At 35.7% G+C, this 15155-nt stretch overlaps 1 protein-coding gene and 1 pseudogene across 1 annotated transcript; both read right to left on the bottom strand.

Moving 5' to 3' along the window:
• Positions 1 to 1307: 1307 nt before the first annotated feature.
• On the bottom strand, positions 1308 to 9995 carry LOC110301530 (olfactory receptor 145-like). Its single transcript, XM_021172034.1, has 3 exons — positions 9908 to 9995; positions 2992 to 3078; positions 1308 to 2158 (listed from the first exon to the last, which is right to left on the bottom strand). Exons 1-3 carry the CDS (start codon positions 9993 to 9995, stop codon positions 1308 to 1310), a joined length of 1026 nt encoding a protein of 341 aa, XP_021027693.1.
• Positions 9996 to 11798: 1803 nt separating this feature from the next.
• LOC110302235 lies at positions 11799 to 12731 on the bottom strand (annotated as a pseudogene).
• Between the last annotated feature and the right edge of the window lie 2424 nt (positions 12732 to 15155).

Below are 15155 nucleotides of genomic sequence, written 5' to 3'. Positions count from 1 at the left end.
GAAGTGTAAGCCGAATAAACCCTTTCCTCCCCAACTTGCTTCTTGGTCATGATGTTTGTGCAGGAATAGAAACCCTGACTAAGACACTGTCTGACTATAATATTGTTTGAACAAACAAAAATCTTGATGTCCCAAACAGGATACATTCTCTGGCTATGTTTCCTACTTTAATAAACAGCATCACTGTATGCAGAACTCTGAGTCAGAATGAAAGTGAAATTATCAAATGGAAAGAACAGAGTGCTAAGGATATTATATGATTGATTAAGTAAGTAAAAGACAAATTTCCTCTACCAATAACTAGGAAACTTGCTTAATAAAATTGTTCCAAATAGAGACATAGCATGTACATAGATTCACATACCCACCCTCAACTTCATGAGCAAAATATCTAATAAAGGTTTCCTTTCCCATCAGTTAACTAAATTGTTTTATTTTCAGTCTGAGAGTACTAGAATCATAACAGAGTCATCAATTTCTCTTTATCTTTAAAACTATAAAAAAAAGTTCAGATTGGAAAAAGAGTTTCCCATCTGTCCTTTAGGCATTGGAGAAACAAAGGAACTTTTCAAAATCAACTTGCCTAAAAATATTCTCAGAGGGCTTTTAACAGTATAAATAAGATACTGTCCTTAAGACTACTGAAATAAGCATTTCAGTGCACAACACTCTATGATTTTTAGATGGACTCAAAACAAACTTTCCATACTGGTGCTTAAAATGTGGCTCAGTGGTAGAGCACTTATCTAGCATGCAAGAAAGCCTAAAAATGAACTCCCACATAAACTGCAAAAGTAGAAAAAAACGTTTAAAAACTCTTGATCTTTCCATTACAGAGCACAATACCATCCAGTACTTTATGCTTAAATCCTCATGATTACTGAGGCTAGAATGTACTATACTAGTAGAAAGCTGCCCAAAGTTACTATTGTGTTTTTGATACTGAAAAACAAAATTACATATAATTTTGGAAAATTACAGAATAAACTCCTCTCTTTACCATAAAAGAATGATGGATTAGTTTCCCTTCACGGTCATTACTTCTGAAAATTACTTTGCTCAGTAATAGACTTAAATTTGCATTCTGTTAAATAATTTTAATTCTAGATTCCCACCTCAAGTTTTTTATTCTTGTTTTTATGTTATTTCTGTTGTTTTAGCAATTAATATGTTTTAAGACTGTAGAGCAAATCTAGGGCCCCGTGAATATAAGCAAATGTCTGACAATGAGTTCCTTCTGCAGCCTTCTCCTAGGTATAAACATCGTATGTCCTAAGATTTATTTCTTTAGCAATTAAACATTCGATTTAGGTGAATATCTTTTTCTTCAAAGTTTTTTTCAGTGCATTGTGCACATCTTTATTCCTTATACTGTAGATGAAAGGATTCAGCATTGGACCCAGAATGGTATAAAAGAGAGTAGATACTTTATCTTCATCCACAGATGCACTAGAAGGCTTAAGATACATGACGGCTGCAGCTCCAAAGAAAAGAGAAACAGCAATCACATGGGAGCCACAGGTACTGAAGGCTTTTGACCTACCTTCTGCAGAATGGATGCTGAGGATGTTGGAAAGAATTAAGGTATAAGAAACAAAGAGAGTCAGGCTGGGCACTGTTATATTGACACCAACAACAATGAAAAGTACCAGCTCATTAATGGCGGTACTTGTGCAGGAGAGTTTAAGGAGAGGATGTACATCACATACGTAGTTATTGATGATGTTGCGATCACAGAAGGTGAGTCTCAGCATGCAAACTATGTGGGACAAGGCACCAGCAAAGCCCATCAAATACACACCCAAAGTCATCAATAGGCAGACCTGATGAGACATAGTGACCTGGTAAAGCAGGGGCTTACAAATGGCAGCATATCTGTCATAAGCCATTGCTGTCAAAATGTAACATTCATCAATAACAAAGAAGGCAAAGAAAAAGAGTTGAATCAAGCACTCAGCATGAGAGATGATGTTCTGCTTCAAAAAAAAACCCACTAACATTTTGAGGATTATGACAGAGGAGTAGCAGAGATCTATGAAGGAAAGGTTGAAGAGAAAGTAGTACATGGGGGTGTGCAGGTGAGGATGCAAAACAATCAGAACAATCAAGCCCAAGTTCCCCATCACAGAGACCATGTAGATTCCCAAAAACAAGAAGAGATATCCAATAAGACAAGCACTATTAGTTGAAGATGTTGTCTTTTCTTCCAGGATATGGTTTAGACATCTTTATCAAATGTCAAGTATCCATACCTGTGTGGGTTTATTTCTGGGTCTCTGATCCTACTCCCTTCATCAACCTCTTCATTTTTATGCAAATACCATGCAGGTTTTATTACTATTGCTCTAAAATATAGCTCGAAATCAGGGATGGTGTTACCTCTAAAAGATATTTTATTGTACAGGATTGTTTTAGCTATCCTGAGTTGGTTGTTTTGATTGTTTCGGGGGGTTTATTTGTTTGCTTGCTCCCCCATTAGAGTTGAGAATTCCTGGTGAAATTATAAAGAGAATTGCATTGAATCTCCTTTTGCTTTACCAAAATGCTTTTGGTAAAATGGCCATTTCATTTATAATATGTTAATCCAATTAATCCATGATCGTAGGAGATCATTCCACCCTGTGATATCTTCCTCAATTTTTTTTTTCTTCAGAGACTTGAAATTCTTCTCATACAGGTCTTTCACTTACTTGGTTAGACTTACACAAAGTTATTTTATAATCTTTGTGGCTATTCTAAAAGATGTTTTCACTAATTTCTTTGTTATATCATTTATCATTTGTATAAAGAAGGGGTAGTGACTATTAACATTTGAGTATTGATGTGTGCTTTAAGCCTCAGTTATGTTTCCTTAACTAGTGTGGTTGTCTTTGTATTTGGTGCATATTGTTCAGAATCTTGATATCATCTTGTTGAGTTTTTTTCTGTAATGAGTATGATGTCCTTCTCCATCTCATTTGATTAATTTTTGTTTAAAGTCTATTTTATTAGATATTAACATGACTACTCCCGCCTGTTTCTTGAGTCCATTCACTAGGAAAACTTTTGTCCAGCTCCTTACTCTGAGATAATATCTATCTTTATTGTGAGATTGTGTTCCTATTACTCAACAGAATGGTGGGTCCTGTTTCTGAGACCATTCTATTAGTTTATGTCTTTTAATTGGGAAGTTGACTCCACTGCTTTTGAGACATATTAATGACTAAAGACTGTAAATTACTGCGATTTTGATGTTGGTGGTTGTGGTGGTGGTGGTGGTGGTGGTGTGTGTGTGTGTGTGTGTGTGTGTGTGTGTGTGTGTGTGTGTGTGTGCCTGTGTGTGCTGTTTATTTGTGTTTCTGTTGGCATGGAGTTACTTATTTCTTGTGGTTTCTTGATGTAGTTAACATCCTTGGGTTGAAGTTTACCTCCTAGTATTTCTGCAAGGCTGGGTTTGTCTATAGATATTGTTTAAATTTTGTTTTATCTTGAAATATCTTGTTTTCTCCAACATTTATGATTGAGAGTTTTTCTGGATATAATAGTCTAACTTGTTGCTTCTACCTAATAGAATTTCTGATAAGAACTCTAGTGTAATTCTGGTAAGTCTGCCTTTGGATTTCACTCAGCGTTTTTCCTTTACCTCATTTAATATCTTTGTTTATTAGATATTGTGTTTTGATTATTATGGGGTGGGAGAATTTTCTTTTCTGGTCCAATCTAATCAATGTTCTGCAAACTTCTCATATATTTATTGGCATCTCTTTCTTTAGGTTATGGAATTTTTCTTCGATTATTTTGTTAAAAATATTTTCTGGTCTTTAGAGCTTGCACATTCATCTTCTTCTATTCCAACTACTATTAGGTTTGTTCTTTCCATAGTGCCAGATTTCTGAACCTTTTGGGGGGTGGTCATAATTTTTTATTTTTAACATTTTCTGGAACTGATATATCAATTTCTACTATCCCATCTTCTCTCTGAGACTCTTTCTTGTATCTCTTATATTCTGTTGATGATGCATGTGTTTGTTGTTACTGTTCTCTTTCCCAGGTTTTCTGTCTCCAGTATTGCCTTGGTTCATGTTTCCTATATTGCTTCTATTTCCATTTTCAAATCTTAAACTGTTTTATCTGTTTCCTTCACCTGTTTAATGGCATTTTTCTGTGTTGTTTAAGAGATTTATTTCCCCTTTAAAGGCTTCTACCTGTTTGATTGTATTCTCTTGGACATCTTTAAGGGATTTCTTCATTCCTCTTTAAAGGAATCTATCATCATTATGAGATTGAATTTAAGGTCTCTGGGTTTCAGTTATTTTAGAATATTGAGAACTTGCTGACGTAGAATAGTTGTGCTCTAGAGCTGCCATATTTGTTTTTATTGTTTGTGTTCTTATATTGGCCATTAGCCATCAGATTGTCCCTGTCCCTGTATGTTCCTGATGTAGCAGGTAATTGGAGAAGGGGGCCTAACCTGAATGTCCCTGACCAATAGGTCTCTGGTGTAACTCAATAAGCAGTAAAAGTCTCCTAGCAGTTGGGTGTGCTCTAGGAACAGAACAGATAATGGGTTGGTGAGGGGTGGGCAGGAGTCTATCTTATATGCTTCCTGTTCATCAGCTCTAATGAGTGCAGTTGAAGAGGTGGCCAGACAGTGGAGCTCCACAGGGACAGAATGTTGCTAAGACTGAGGTAGCCAAAACAATACGTATAGGTAAGGTATCCTGTATATTTCTAGTTAGGCACATCTGATGAAGGTGAAGCTTTTCTTTTTTTCAATCCAGTTTTTTATTATGACACAGTGTTTGACTACTGATGGTAGTAGCAAGTTGTGCTAAATAAAGGAATGCCATTGAAACATGGTTTTGTGAGTTTTTCAGGAAACCAAATTGCTCTAGAAAAACCAAGGTCAAATTTTGCAAACAAAATGGACTGATTAGACAGCAGTTACTATAATGACGAAGCTACAGTTAGCTATCAACACTATCATAGATGTCAGAAGGATAAGTTTGAAAAGAAGCATAAACCAAATGGGCTCTGTTTCAATTAAGATGACAAATTTATCAGCAATCTGGATGATTTCCCGGGATCACCCTTGGAAATCTTTGTAATTTCCATGGAGGCAGAGTACCCCCAGTCTTCAATGATCACACAGGACAGCATTAACTCTTAACTGCCACACATGGCAGCATCAGCCTTATACTACCAGGCCCAAAAGATTCCAAAGACTTTCCTGTATATTAGAAACTTGAGAGACTCTCCTACATTAGTGAGGCCAAAGGGGGCATTCAATTCTGCACTGTCCTGGTTCTCTACCATTTAGACAATATAGCAGGTATTGATGTACCAAGAGACACTTTTTCCCAGTAGTTATTATCATCACAATCCAGGTAGAATTATTTTCTAAAACACTATAGGAATGTCATTAGGAGCTAGTATGTTTGTTTATCACACAAAACCTTCTATAATTAAACAGTTTCATATGCCATATACAGCAGATCTCTGAAGAGTTTTGAGAGTCATATATGTATTATTTATGGTGTTAAATAAACTTCGCTTGCTTTAAGTCACTTGCTTCAGACATAACCTTGTAAACATATGTAGAAGCTGAAATGAAGCTTGCTCCAATAAAATGAATTGTATTTATCATAAATAAGCCTTGTTTCGATCACATTAAATAATTTTATTATTTATAAGGTAGATGACAATTAACTTGCTCTTATCTTTAACTGTCTACAAGTGAGTAGATTAGAATTTCAGTGGTTTTTCTCTTATATTTGAGCCTTAGAAGTCACAGTTATTGAATAAAAGCACTTTTATTACCAAAATAAAACATCAAAACATAAATGCAATGGAAAAATTCTTATTTTATTTATTCAATCATCAATTGAAGCGATGAGATGAGTGTTGTACCCAAGCTATGTGAATACAGGAGGATACATAGCTTGGGCTGGGGACAGAAATTTCTTTCTCTGTTTCTTTCTCTATCCCTAAGCCTAAACCTGGAAGCTTCTTGCCTCCACACAATATAATCTTCCAAGCCACCTATTCAGTCTAGCTTCTCTTGACTTCTGCCTGAATTCATCTAGGTAGACTCATACCAACTTTCTTGATATGCTCTAATCTTCTGTCTCACTCTCATTCTCTGGCTCATTATTTCTTCCTGTGTTTAGCATATTCTCTCAGTAACCTATCTCTGTAAAACTATCAAAGTAAAACTGCCATTGTCTCCCTCTCTATTTATTATCTATCTATCTATCTATCTATCTATCTATCTATCTATCTATCTATCTATCTATTATATCTATGTAGCTATGTATGTGTCAATCTATCTATATCTATAATTCTAATCATGTGTCTATTATCTATCTATTTATCTATCATCTATCATCTTTGCTCTGCTTTACTTTCTTCAGCACACCTTTCTTTCATCTGCTGTTTTTGTGAGAGTTTGGCATGTCCTATCTCTGACTCATTATGTCAAATTATTCTCTAATTCACCACTTTGTCTGCTTCTCAATTATAAATCATTTTCAAACATGGCTGCTTCTTTCTAAAAATAAAGATTAACTTCATTGTTTTGGATAAAATGTTTGTATTAAGGGTGTGTCTACATTCCAGCCAGAGGGATAAAAGTTATGTCATTCCAGCCAGATCACACATGCCTAGATGTTCTTTGGATTTGAATCCTTGCCAGAGCAGCCATGTTTCTACAATGCAGCCTAAAGAGACACTAGGAAACTTAGTTTTTGTTCCTTTCATACTACCTCATCACAGAATATAAGAGTATCCTGTATGATTCTGTTTATACAGATTGCTAGAGTTTAACAAAATCAGCAAAGACAAAGAGGTCAGACATACATTCTTAAGTCATTGTCTCTTAACATGAATAGACCTTAAGTAAGGAGCAACACTATATAGGCCCCTTGTCAAAATACTTTGGCAATTTTCCTGCCACATCATAAGATACAAATATCTCAGGTTTTTTTTTTTTTTTTTTTTTGGTGCTCATAGATATGGCCTTAATTCTTTAGCTTCTCATATACTTCTCCACATTCCTAACTTCGCTTTATCCAATTGCATTCTAGGTCATTCATCTGTTTCTCAAACCTCTATTATCCTTTATCTAGAATTATACAGATCACCACCATCTTATTCTTTTCAAAACCCTGTCCAGAGTCTATCTCATGATATTAAATTCTGTTCATCTTTTTTCTAAGACAAATACTCTTTTTTTTAATTGTAATGGATTTTTTTATAATTGTAACATGAGCCCAATTCTCCTTCATAACCACCTTCTATCATTTTAATTTCACCCCCACCACACACACACACACACACACACACCCAAAAAAACAAAGCATGGAAATGTCTTGTCCTGTCACAATGTTCCCCAGAATATTTGCCTTTGTCCATACATCTTCATTTACAAGTGTTTATTGCAATGACTCTGTCTTCAATCATATCATCAATACTGGATCCTCACTGGGCCTCCTCCAAGTCATCCTGTCGATGCTCTTTGTCATGGATATTCTACAGCTTTGGATCAGCAAGACTAGCCCTTACACATGTTCTAACACTTCACAAATGGTGTCACTTTTGAGGTTGGCCAACTCAAAGTCGTGGATCTGGTCATGGATGGCAGCTGAGCTGGTCAACCTGCTGCCTCTCCAACAACAGCACTACTAGAAGGATCTCTCCAGCACAGCTCTGACTAGCTCCCTGGTGTTGCCATATGCAGAAAGCCAGGACAGCTCCCCTGCTCTCATGGACATGGAGCCTGTTGGCCTGAACCCAGGCATCCAGATCCAGTTATACTTTCTACCCAGAACAGGAAAGATACCCACTCTCACAATTGCTATAGCTGTCAGGGCACTGAGCCAATCCTCCTGCTTTCACATCTTTGTGATTGTTTCAACTGTGTCTTCACTATCAGCTCAACTATCTTGTGCAGGTGAAGTCCATGCCTCACTTTCTCAAGTGCTTTATCGATTGAGTGGCAGTGCTAGCTCTCCTGATCCTAAGACTTTCAGGCCAGATCTCCCAAGCTGAGGTGGCAAGAGGCAAGGAATAATAGGGCATTATACCCATACCCAAGCTCCCTCACTGCCTATGAGTGGCAAGGCCACATAACCCAATACCCCCCCCCACACACACACACACACTAAAGCCAGCTAATTTCAGTTAAAAAAAAAAAAAACTAGAGAAGTCAGACCCTTTTGATAACTGTCAGAGCAGTATCAAAAAACAAAAAAACAAAAACAAAACAAAAAACAACAACAACAAATCCAACAAAACAAAACAAAATCAAACAAACAAAAAAACTGGCCAGAGATAATCAGCCAGAAACTAGGAGGTTACATGGGCTTATTTCTTCAATAAGATAGTTTCTCTCATTTTGTTTCCTACTTGGTTTTTCTTCTACCAGTATTTTCTCTCTTTACCATATTTAAGGGCATCCCTTAGGTCTAGTGCTCTGTGTTGTAAGCAAGTATATTCTATTAACTTGAGTATGCATCTGGCCATAGCCCTGTATTTAAAGTAATAAATAGAATAAGTAATGTTATTGGAAGAATCTCATATTGATATACATATATCAAACCAGTGAAGATCTCAGATTCAGTGAATTTTAAGGATATTCAAGGACAAAAATGTTTGTTTAATCCATGACACTATTCTGAGAAAAATCTAACACCCGGAAGACCTGTTATATAGCCTTGTTTAAATAGAGCAAAAAGTTACTGAACATAGTAAATGAAACCTCATTTATATTGCCAAGTTTGAGGAATAAAATTATTAGTCTTTAGTTTACACCTTTGATTATCATTGCTACTTTAATGTGATTTCTCAAATTTTACTTGTTGCTCTTGTATTATATATTGTAAAGAACATTGCAAAGGTAAAAGCAAGAATTATCTATTCTTCTACCTGGAAAGCTTACATTTTTATTTCTACTCCATGTATATGAATATATGTCGGTGAAGTTTTAATATCTTGTTTTAAATGCATTGTTTTTAAACTCTGTCTTCCATAAATTCAGTTTTTATGATTTTGTTCCTCATCTATTATTTTTATTTATAGAACAATATTTATCAAACAAATGTTCATCCCAGTGTAAAATACCTTAGAGAACTATTATTCCCATCTTAGTTAGTTTATACCACATAGTCACTGTAATCAAGACGGCAGTGAGGTTACACAGTTGTTATTTTAAATCATCTATTTAACAACAACAAAAAAGGGTTGAATCCAAGTTACATATATAGTTTTGTAGTAAATGATTATTACCTATGTATAAATTTTCAATTATCAACACTTTTGTTATAACTTTCTGTTAACTTTTCCTAACAGATTTTATAAAATTTTAATCATACCCAATGATCTTAAAAAGTAGTAAGTCTTACTGATTTAAATTAGATAGATAGATAGATAGATAGATAGATAGATAGATAGATAGATAGATAGATAGATAAAAGAATTAGCAATAATCCTCATTTGGGATTAATCTATCTCTTAGCTATTTTCAATCACACAGTGTCTTCTGCAGTGCTATTGTGTTTTTTTTCTCCTTGTCACAAAGTCAAGTGACACATCTGACACAGGACAGAATTTTGGATGAATCTTTTAAACAATCATGGTTGGGACTAGGTGGAGATGGTGCCCCTGCGCTAGCATTTCCATAAAGTAGGACAGCATAAAATAACATTTTAGTATTATCCTTATCTAAAATACACCTGAATCACTGCAATAGAAGATTTTCACACATTGCTTTAATTATCTCAAGAACAGTAAGGAAGATAACATGCAATCCACTCAACACTACATCAGGTTCATGAGTATGCAAGAAAACACATGTCCATCAAACAGGAGCTTAAAAAGAAAGTTCATGAGGTCAGAAGATACCATACAAAAATAAATATTTGGTGGCCACCTTCATCCATATACACAACAGCCAAGTTTCTTGTCAGATTTTCTGTGGTTCCCTCAAGTACAGAACGCCCAAATGTCTCAGACCCCATGTCAGTATCCCTCTGGGAACCAAACAATGAGGGTGAGCAGTATTCAGTCTGAATCTCTAACTTGAAAATTAAGTCCACATCCAGTTTTTCCCCAGTTCATCTAAATGTAGGTTACAGACAGGATTCTTAACTACACAGCTGAAGGCTGTTAGGTACTACTTTTATGGTTTGTTTCTCCAAGCACTGGGACTCTAATTTATCTCGGTCACCAAAGTGGAAGACTGCAGGTCCCCAAGGTGCATCACAAAAATTGGCAGCTTCAGCTGTACACCCATATCTCATTTGGGACATCAAAATGTTATAGGCCTGGGATGTTTACCAGTCTGACAAATAAACAGTTTTTATTTAGGTAGTGCTTGGCCAGGGTGTTCCTGGAAGTCAAGATTTCAATGATGTAGCACGAAGGAACAAAAGACAGGGGTTTTCTAAAGGCATTTTAAAACATAAGGTTACATTTAATATATGTGCAGACATGCATCCTAAAATCAGGAGACTACATTATTTTTACATACATATGTATTTTTGCCTAAGTGCAACCATGTTTAAGTGGAATCATAGCATTTAGAAAATTTATGGCAGTCAGTTTTCCTGGTTTTCTTGAGCAGGCAACCTTTGGTTACACACGCAGAAGCAATGGTTCTCATTGTGACCATTATTGTGATGAACAGCAGTTTCTTTAAAATTATACAATAATGACCTCTAATGTTCTGTCTGTCCTAGAACCATTGGGGCTTTCAGGCTAGAGGCAATTTTGTTACATAGATCTCTTGATCACACTAAGATATACTTAAAACATAAAAGTCTATCACATAGTAAAGTTGCCTAGTCAAATTTTTTCCCATGGAGACATAGTAAGTCCTTATATAGACATATCTACACTTAGGTCAATGAAGGGGAAAGCTACTATAGGTTCCTTTATCTTAAGTATTGTAAATTGATGTTTCAGAGGACTGGAATCAAAACAAATTCATCAACTCCTCTTTACCAAACAGCTTTAAGACAATGAAAAAAAAAAAAGGTATTAATTTCCTCTGTTTACTTCTTTTCTCCTTTTTGTCTTTTGAGAAACAAAGGAATGTACCCATATAATGAAATTTCCTTCAATTCATACCAGAAGTTACTAACTGGTATAATGAGACCCTGTCTCTGATCGAACCACATGAAAACTGTAAATGTACCTAGTTACAGTGGTGATTGTGATGTACCTCAGTGACAGGACACTTGCCTTCCATGAAAGACAGTAGGGTTATAATGTCTCCAAACACACATGACAAAATAATAAAAAAAAACATGTATAGTTAAATAAATAAATCAATATTTGCCATTTCTGAGTATATCATCAAGTCTATTGTACTTAAATGAGTATTATTTCCAAGGAGAAATCTGGTAATTTCCAAGGCTACTGTACTGGTAATTCACTATACAAACATGTTTGTCCAGTTTTCAATGCTGAAAATGATATGAATGTTTTGAAAAGTTACAGAGAACATCTTTTGTATACACTAAAAGGATGATCCATTAATGATCTTTCACTGTCTTTGCTTCTGAAGTTTCCTCCATAATGGGTTTAATTTTGCAAATGTTAAATAACTTTGATTCTACACACTTCTTACGTTAGTGTTTAAAAATATTTGTTATGTAGATCCTGTCATTGTTATCTTAAAAAGAAAATGTGGGTCAAATCCAGAAACTCCTAAATGCAAGCAAATCCTAAGCCAATTACTTACTACTCCAAACAATCCTCTTAAAATGTGAACCTCACAGGCCATAAGATTTTGGTTCCATAAAAAATTTAGATTCTACTTAGGCAAACCTCAGTTTCATCAATGTTTTTCTCAGTGCAAGATGGACATCCTTATTCCTTATACTATAGATGAAAGGATTCAGCATTGGACCCAAAATGGTATAAAAGATGGTAGATATTTTATCTTTATCCACAGATGCACTAGAAGGCTTAAGGTACATGAAGGCTGCAGCTCAAAAGAAAAGAGAAACAGCAATCACATGGGAGCCACAGGTACTGAAGGCTTTTGACCTACCTTCTGCAGAATGGATGCTGAGGATGTTGGAAAGAATTAAGGTATAAGAAACAAAGAGAGTCAGGCTGGGCACTATCACATTGACACCAACAACAATAAAAACTACCATCTCATTGATGGAGGTACTTGTGCAGGAGAGTTTAAGGAGAGGAAGTACATCACAAACATAGTGATTAATGATGTTACCATCACAGAAGGTGAGTCTCAGCATGCAAACTATGTGGGACAAGGCACCTGCAAAGCCTATCGCATACACACCCATAGTCATCAATAGGCAGACCTGATGAGACATAATGACCTGGTAAAGCAGGGGCTTACAAATGGCAGCATATCTGTCATAGGCCATTGCTGTCAAAATGTAGCATTCATCAATAACAAAGAAGGCAAAGAAAAAAAGCTGAGTCAAGCACTCAGCATGAGAGATGATGTTCTGCTTCACAAAACCCACCAACATTCTGGGGGTTATGACAGAGGAGTAGCAGAGATCTGTGAAGGCAAGGTTAAAAAGAAAATAGTACATGGGGTTGTGCAGGTGAGGATTCAACACAATCAGAACAATCAAACCCAGGTTCCCCAACATGGAGACCACATAGATTCCCAAGAACAGGAAGAACAGGGGCAGCTGGAGCCCTGGCTGCTGTGTCAAGCCCAGCAAGATAAATTCTTTCACTGAAGAGGCATTTCTTAAAGCCATTTCCCTAGTTCATATCTGAAAGAACAATAAAAATTGCAACATTAAAGTAAAAATCCCTTCACCCATCAATCAACCACATTAATATGAGTCTAAGAGTCAAAATAGAAAGATAAATTCAACTCATAATTCTCAGCTTTTGTTTACTACTTTCTTTGAGAGTTAGGATAAAGAAATAACCGTAAATATATTGAAGTCATTTCTTGGGAATAATATTCATGGATGAAATGACCATTATTGCCTCTGCAGCATCTCAGTTCTACTTCTACTTTGACCATCCATCTCCCACTTTAGTCTCAGTAATAATTTCAAAAGAAAGGAAACAAGGCTCATCCAAGGCTCACTGTGTTACTCGTTTACAGTTAGGGGAAATAAAATCATGCACCCATCCAATCTAATACTTACCTTTGTAGTTCGAGACCAGACAAGTGACTTTACTGACTCTTCTGTGCTGTCATAAAAGGGCAAGTTCAAATAGCATGGATGAGCTATAAAAGTGAATATTACAGAAAAAAAATCTGTTGTTATCTGGTTTGTCTCCTTGGAGAAGGGGAAATCAATTTTGGACTGGAAAATCCAGAGCCCTCATTCTTTGGGATTCTGAGGAACCATGAGTTCTGGATCATGATTTCAGGTAGTGCTTATTCCTATAATTCTGTCTTTATGATAAATGATTGGTAAATAACATCTACTGATGTCATAAGAGCCACCTGGTAATGACCCAAGAGGGTTTATGAATTGTAATCTCGGGGACCTGATTAAAAATAAAAGGGCTTATGTTCCCCAAGTATTTTCCCAAGAGATCAGGCTTTGTTGCTATGATACTTGCAAATTAGTTCAGTCATAATGACTTTTGCTCATTAGAGGTAGACAATTTTGTTTTGTTTCATAGTTTTATACAATTATTCAATGTATTTTGATAAAGTTCATCCCTAATGTCTTCCCTTTCAATTTCTCTCCTGTGCTACTGTCACTATTGCCTCCCCAATTCATTTGTTCTTGTCAATTATTTTACACATTGTGTCTATTAACTGTGGAGGGGGGTATGAGGGTCATCTGCTTGAGAGTGGGTAGCCTACGTAAGGGATTCATCCTTGAAATGTATGGGGTTTCTCAAAGTATTCAACAACTGCCAATAGTTACTCAGATACAGGTAAAATTGATGGCCATATCTGCTATCCCTTTTGGAGGTCTATCAGGCTTCATTTTACTCAGGTTTTATGCCTACAGTTGTTACCACTGTGTGTTCCTTGAGAATGCCTTGAAAAACATTTTTTTTTAATTGTAGTCTTGTATCAGCTGTAGCTCTTACAATTTTTCCAGTTCTACTTCCTGAGTGATTCCTGAGATTTCGGTGAAACGGTGTGCTGTGAAGTTCCTTTTTAGGACTGAGCACTCACCATCTTTTATTTTCTCCCTGCAAACTAGCTATAGCTATCTGTGTTAATCTCAATTTATTGCTAAAAGAAAAATCTGAGAGGTCATCAAAAGAGGCTGAGAGATGCACTAGTCTATCAGTATAATAGAAAGGCATTAGGAATCAATTTAATACTATAATCATAGCAGGTAACAACCATAGATACTTCCCTATGACCTGTTAATCTGTCTATCTAGCATCAGCAGTTGTCAATAATACGTGTGGTAGGCGTGAATTTTGTCTGTGGAGTAAGCCTGAAATTCAATCCAAATGTTGGTTACTCCTATAACATTTATGACAACATTGTACCAATGGATAGATCCTTCCAGGTCAGCCATTAATGTAGCTTTCAGAATTCACATCTGAGTAAAACTGATCATTACATTTCTCTTTTGATAAAATGATAGACTTCTAGTATTATAAATTTGAACAATATCAGATTACTCTCCCAACATTACATAAGACAAGACCAACTTCCAAAAACTGATACATTTCTATCTCCTTAAATCACTCAGAATCATTGAGAAAAAGCTACCATGAAAGAATTAGTTTCTCACTAACCTTCAAAGCTGCTGGGGGCATGAGTGCTTATGATAAGTTTATATAACACAAGTAGAATTATCATAACTTCTTTTCAGATCTCCATAGTATGAACTGATTGTTTGGACTGTGGAATTATATGCAGATGGATATAATTTAGTCCATTGTTTTTATGAATGAAATTAACAAAGAGTAAAAATGCAAGAACAAAATGTATGTAAGGCTAGACATGTTTTTCTTTAAACACTCTAGACAATGGCTACTAGGTAGATACAAACTTACTTTCTCAATGTTATGACTTGATTATATGGTGTCTCCTACAAAAGGACTAATCATCAAGTTTGGGGATAAACAAGAGGAGTGGCAATAGCCTGCAATATTGGGGATTTTATGGGACACTAGTAGCAAACAACTCCACAAAATGATAGCTCATTCCTTGTTCTGGGTTTTTCTTTTCTTTTTTTTTTTTTTTT

Source organism: Mus caroli, chromosome 9, assembly GCF_900094665.2.
Source record: "Mus caroli chromosome 9, CAROLI_EIJ_v1.1, whole genome shotgun sequence".
NCBI classification, from domain to species: Eukaryota; Metazoa; Chordata; class Mammalia; order Rodentia; family Muridae; genus Mus; species Mus caroli.
Note: the sequence above shows the minus strand (reverse complement) of the source record. Positions and strands in the feature narration are given on the sequence as shown.

Excerpts from the sequence above, each read along its gene's own strand:
- LOC110301530 (XM_021172034.1), bottom strand. The coding sequence starts at position 9,995 with ATGGGGTCTGAGACATTTGGGCGTTCTGTACTTGAGGGAACCACAGAA. Across the intron at positions 3,079-9,907 it reads TGTTGTGTATATGGATGAAG|ATAGATATTATCTCAGAGTA; the intron begins GTGGCCACCAAA and ends CTCACAATAAAG. Across the intron at positions 2,159-2,991 it reads GGGAGTAGTCATGTTAATAT|TCTTCTTGTTTTTGGGAATC; the intron begins CTAATAAAATAG and ends TTATTGGATATC.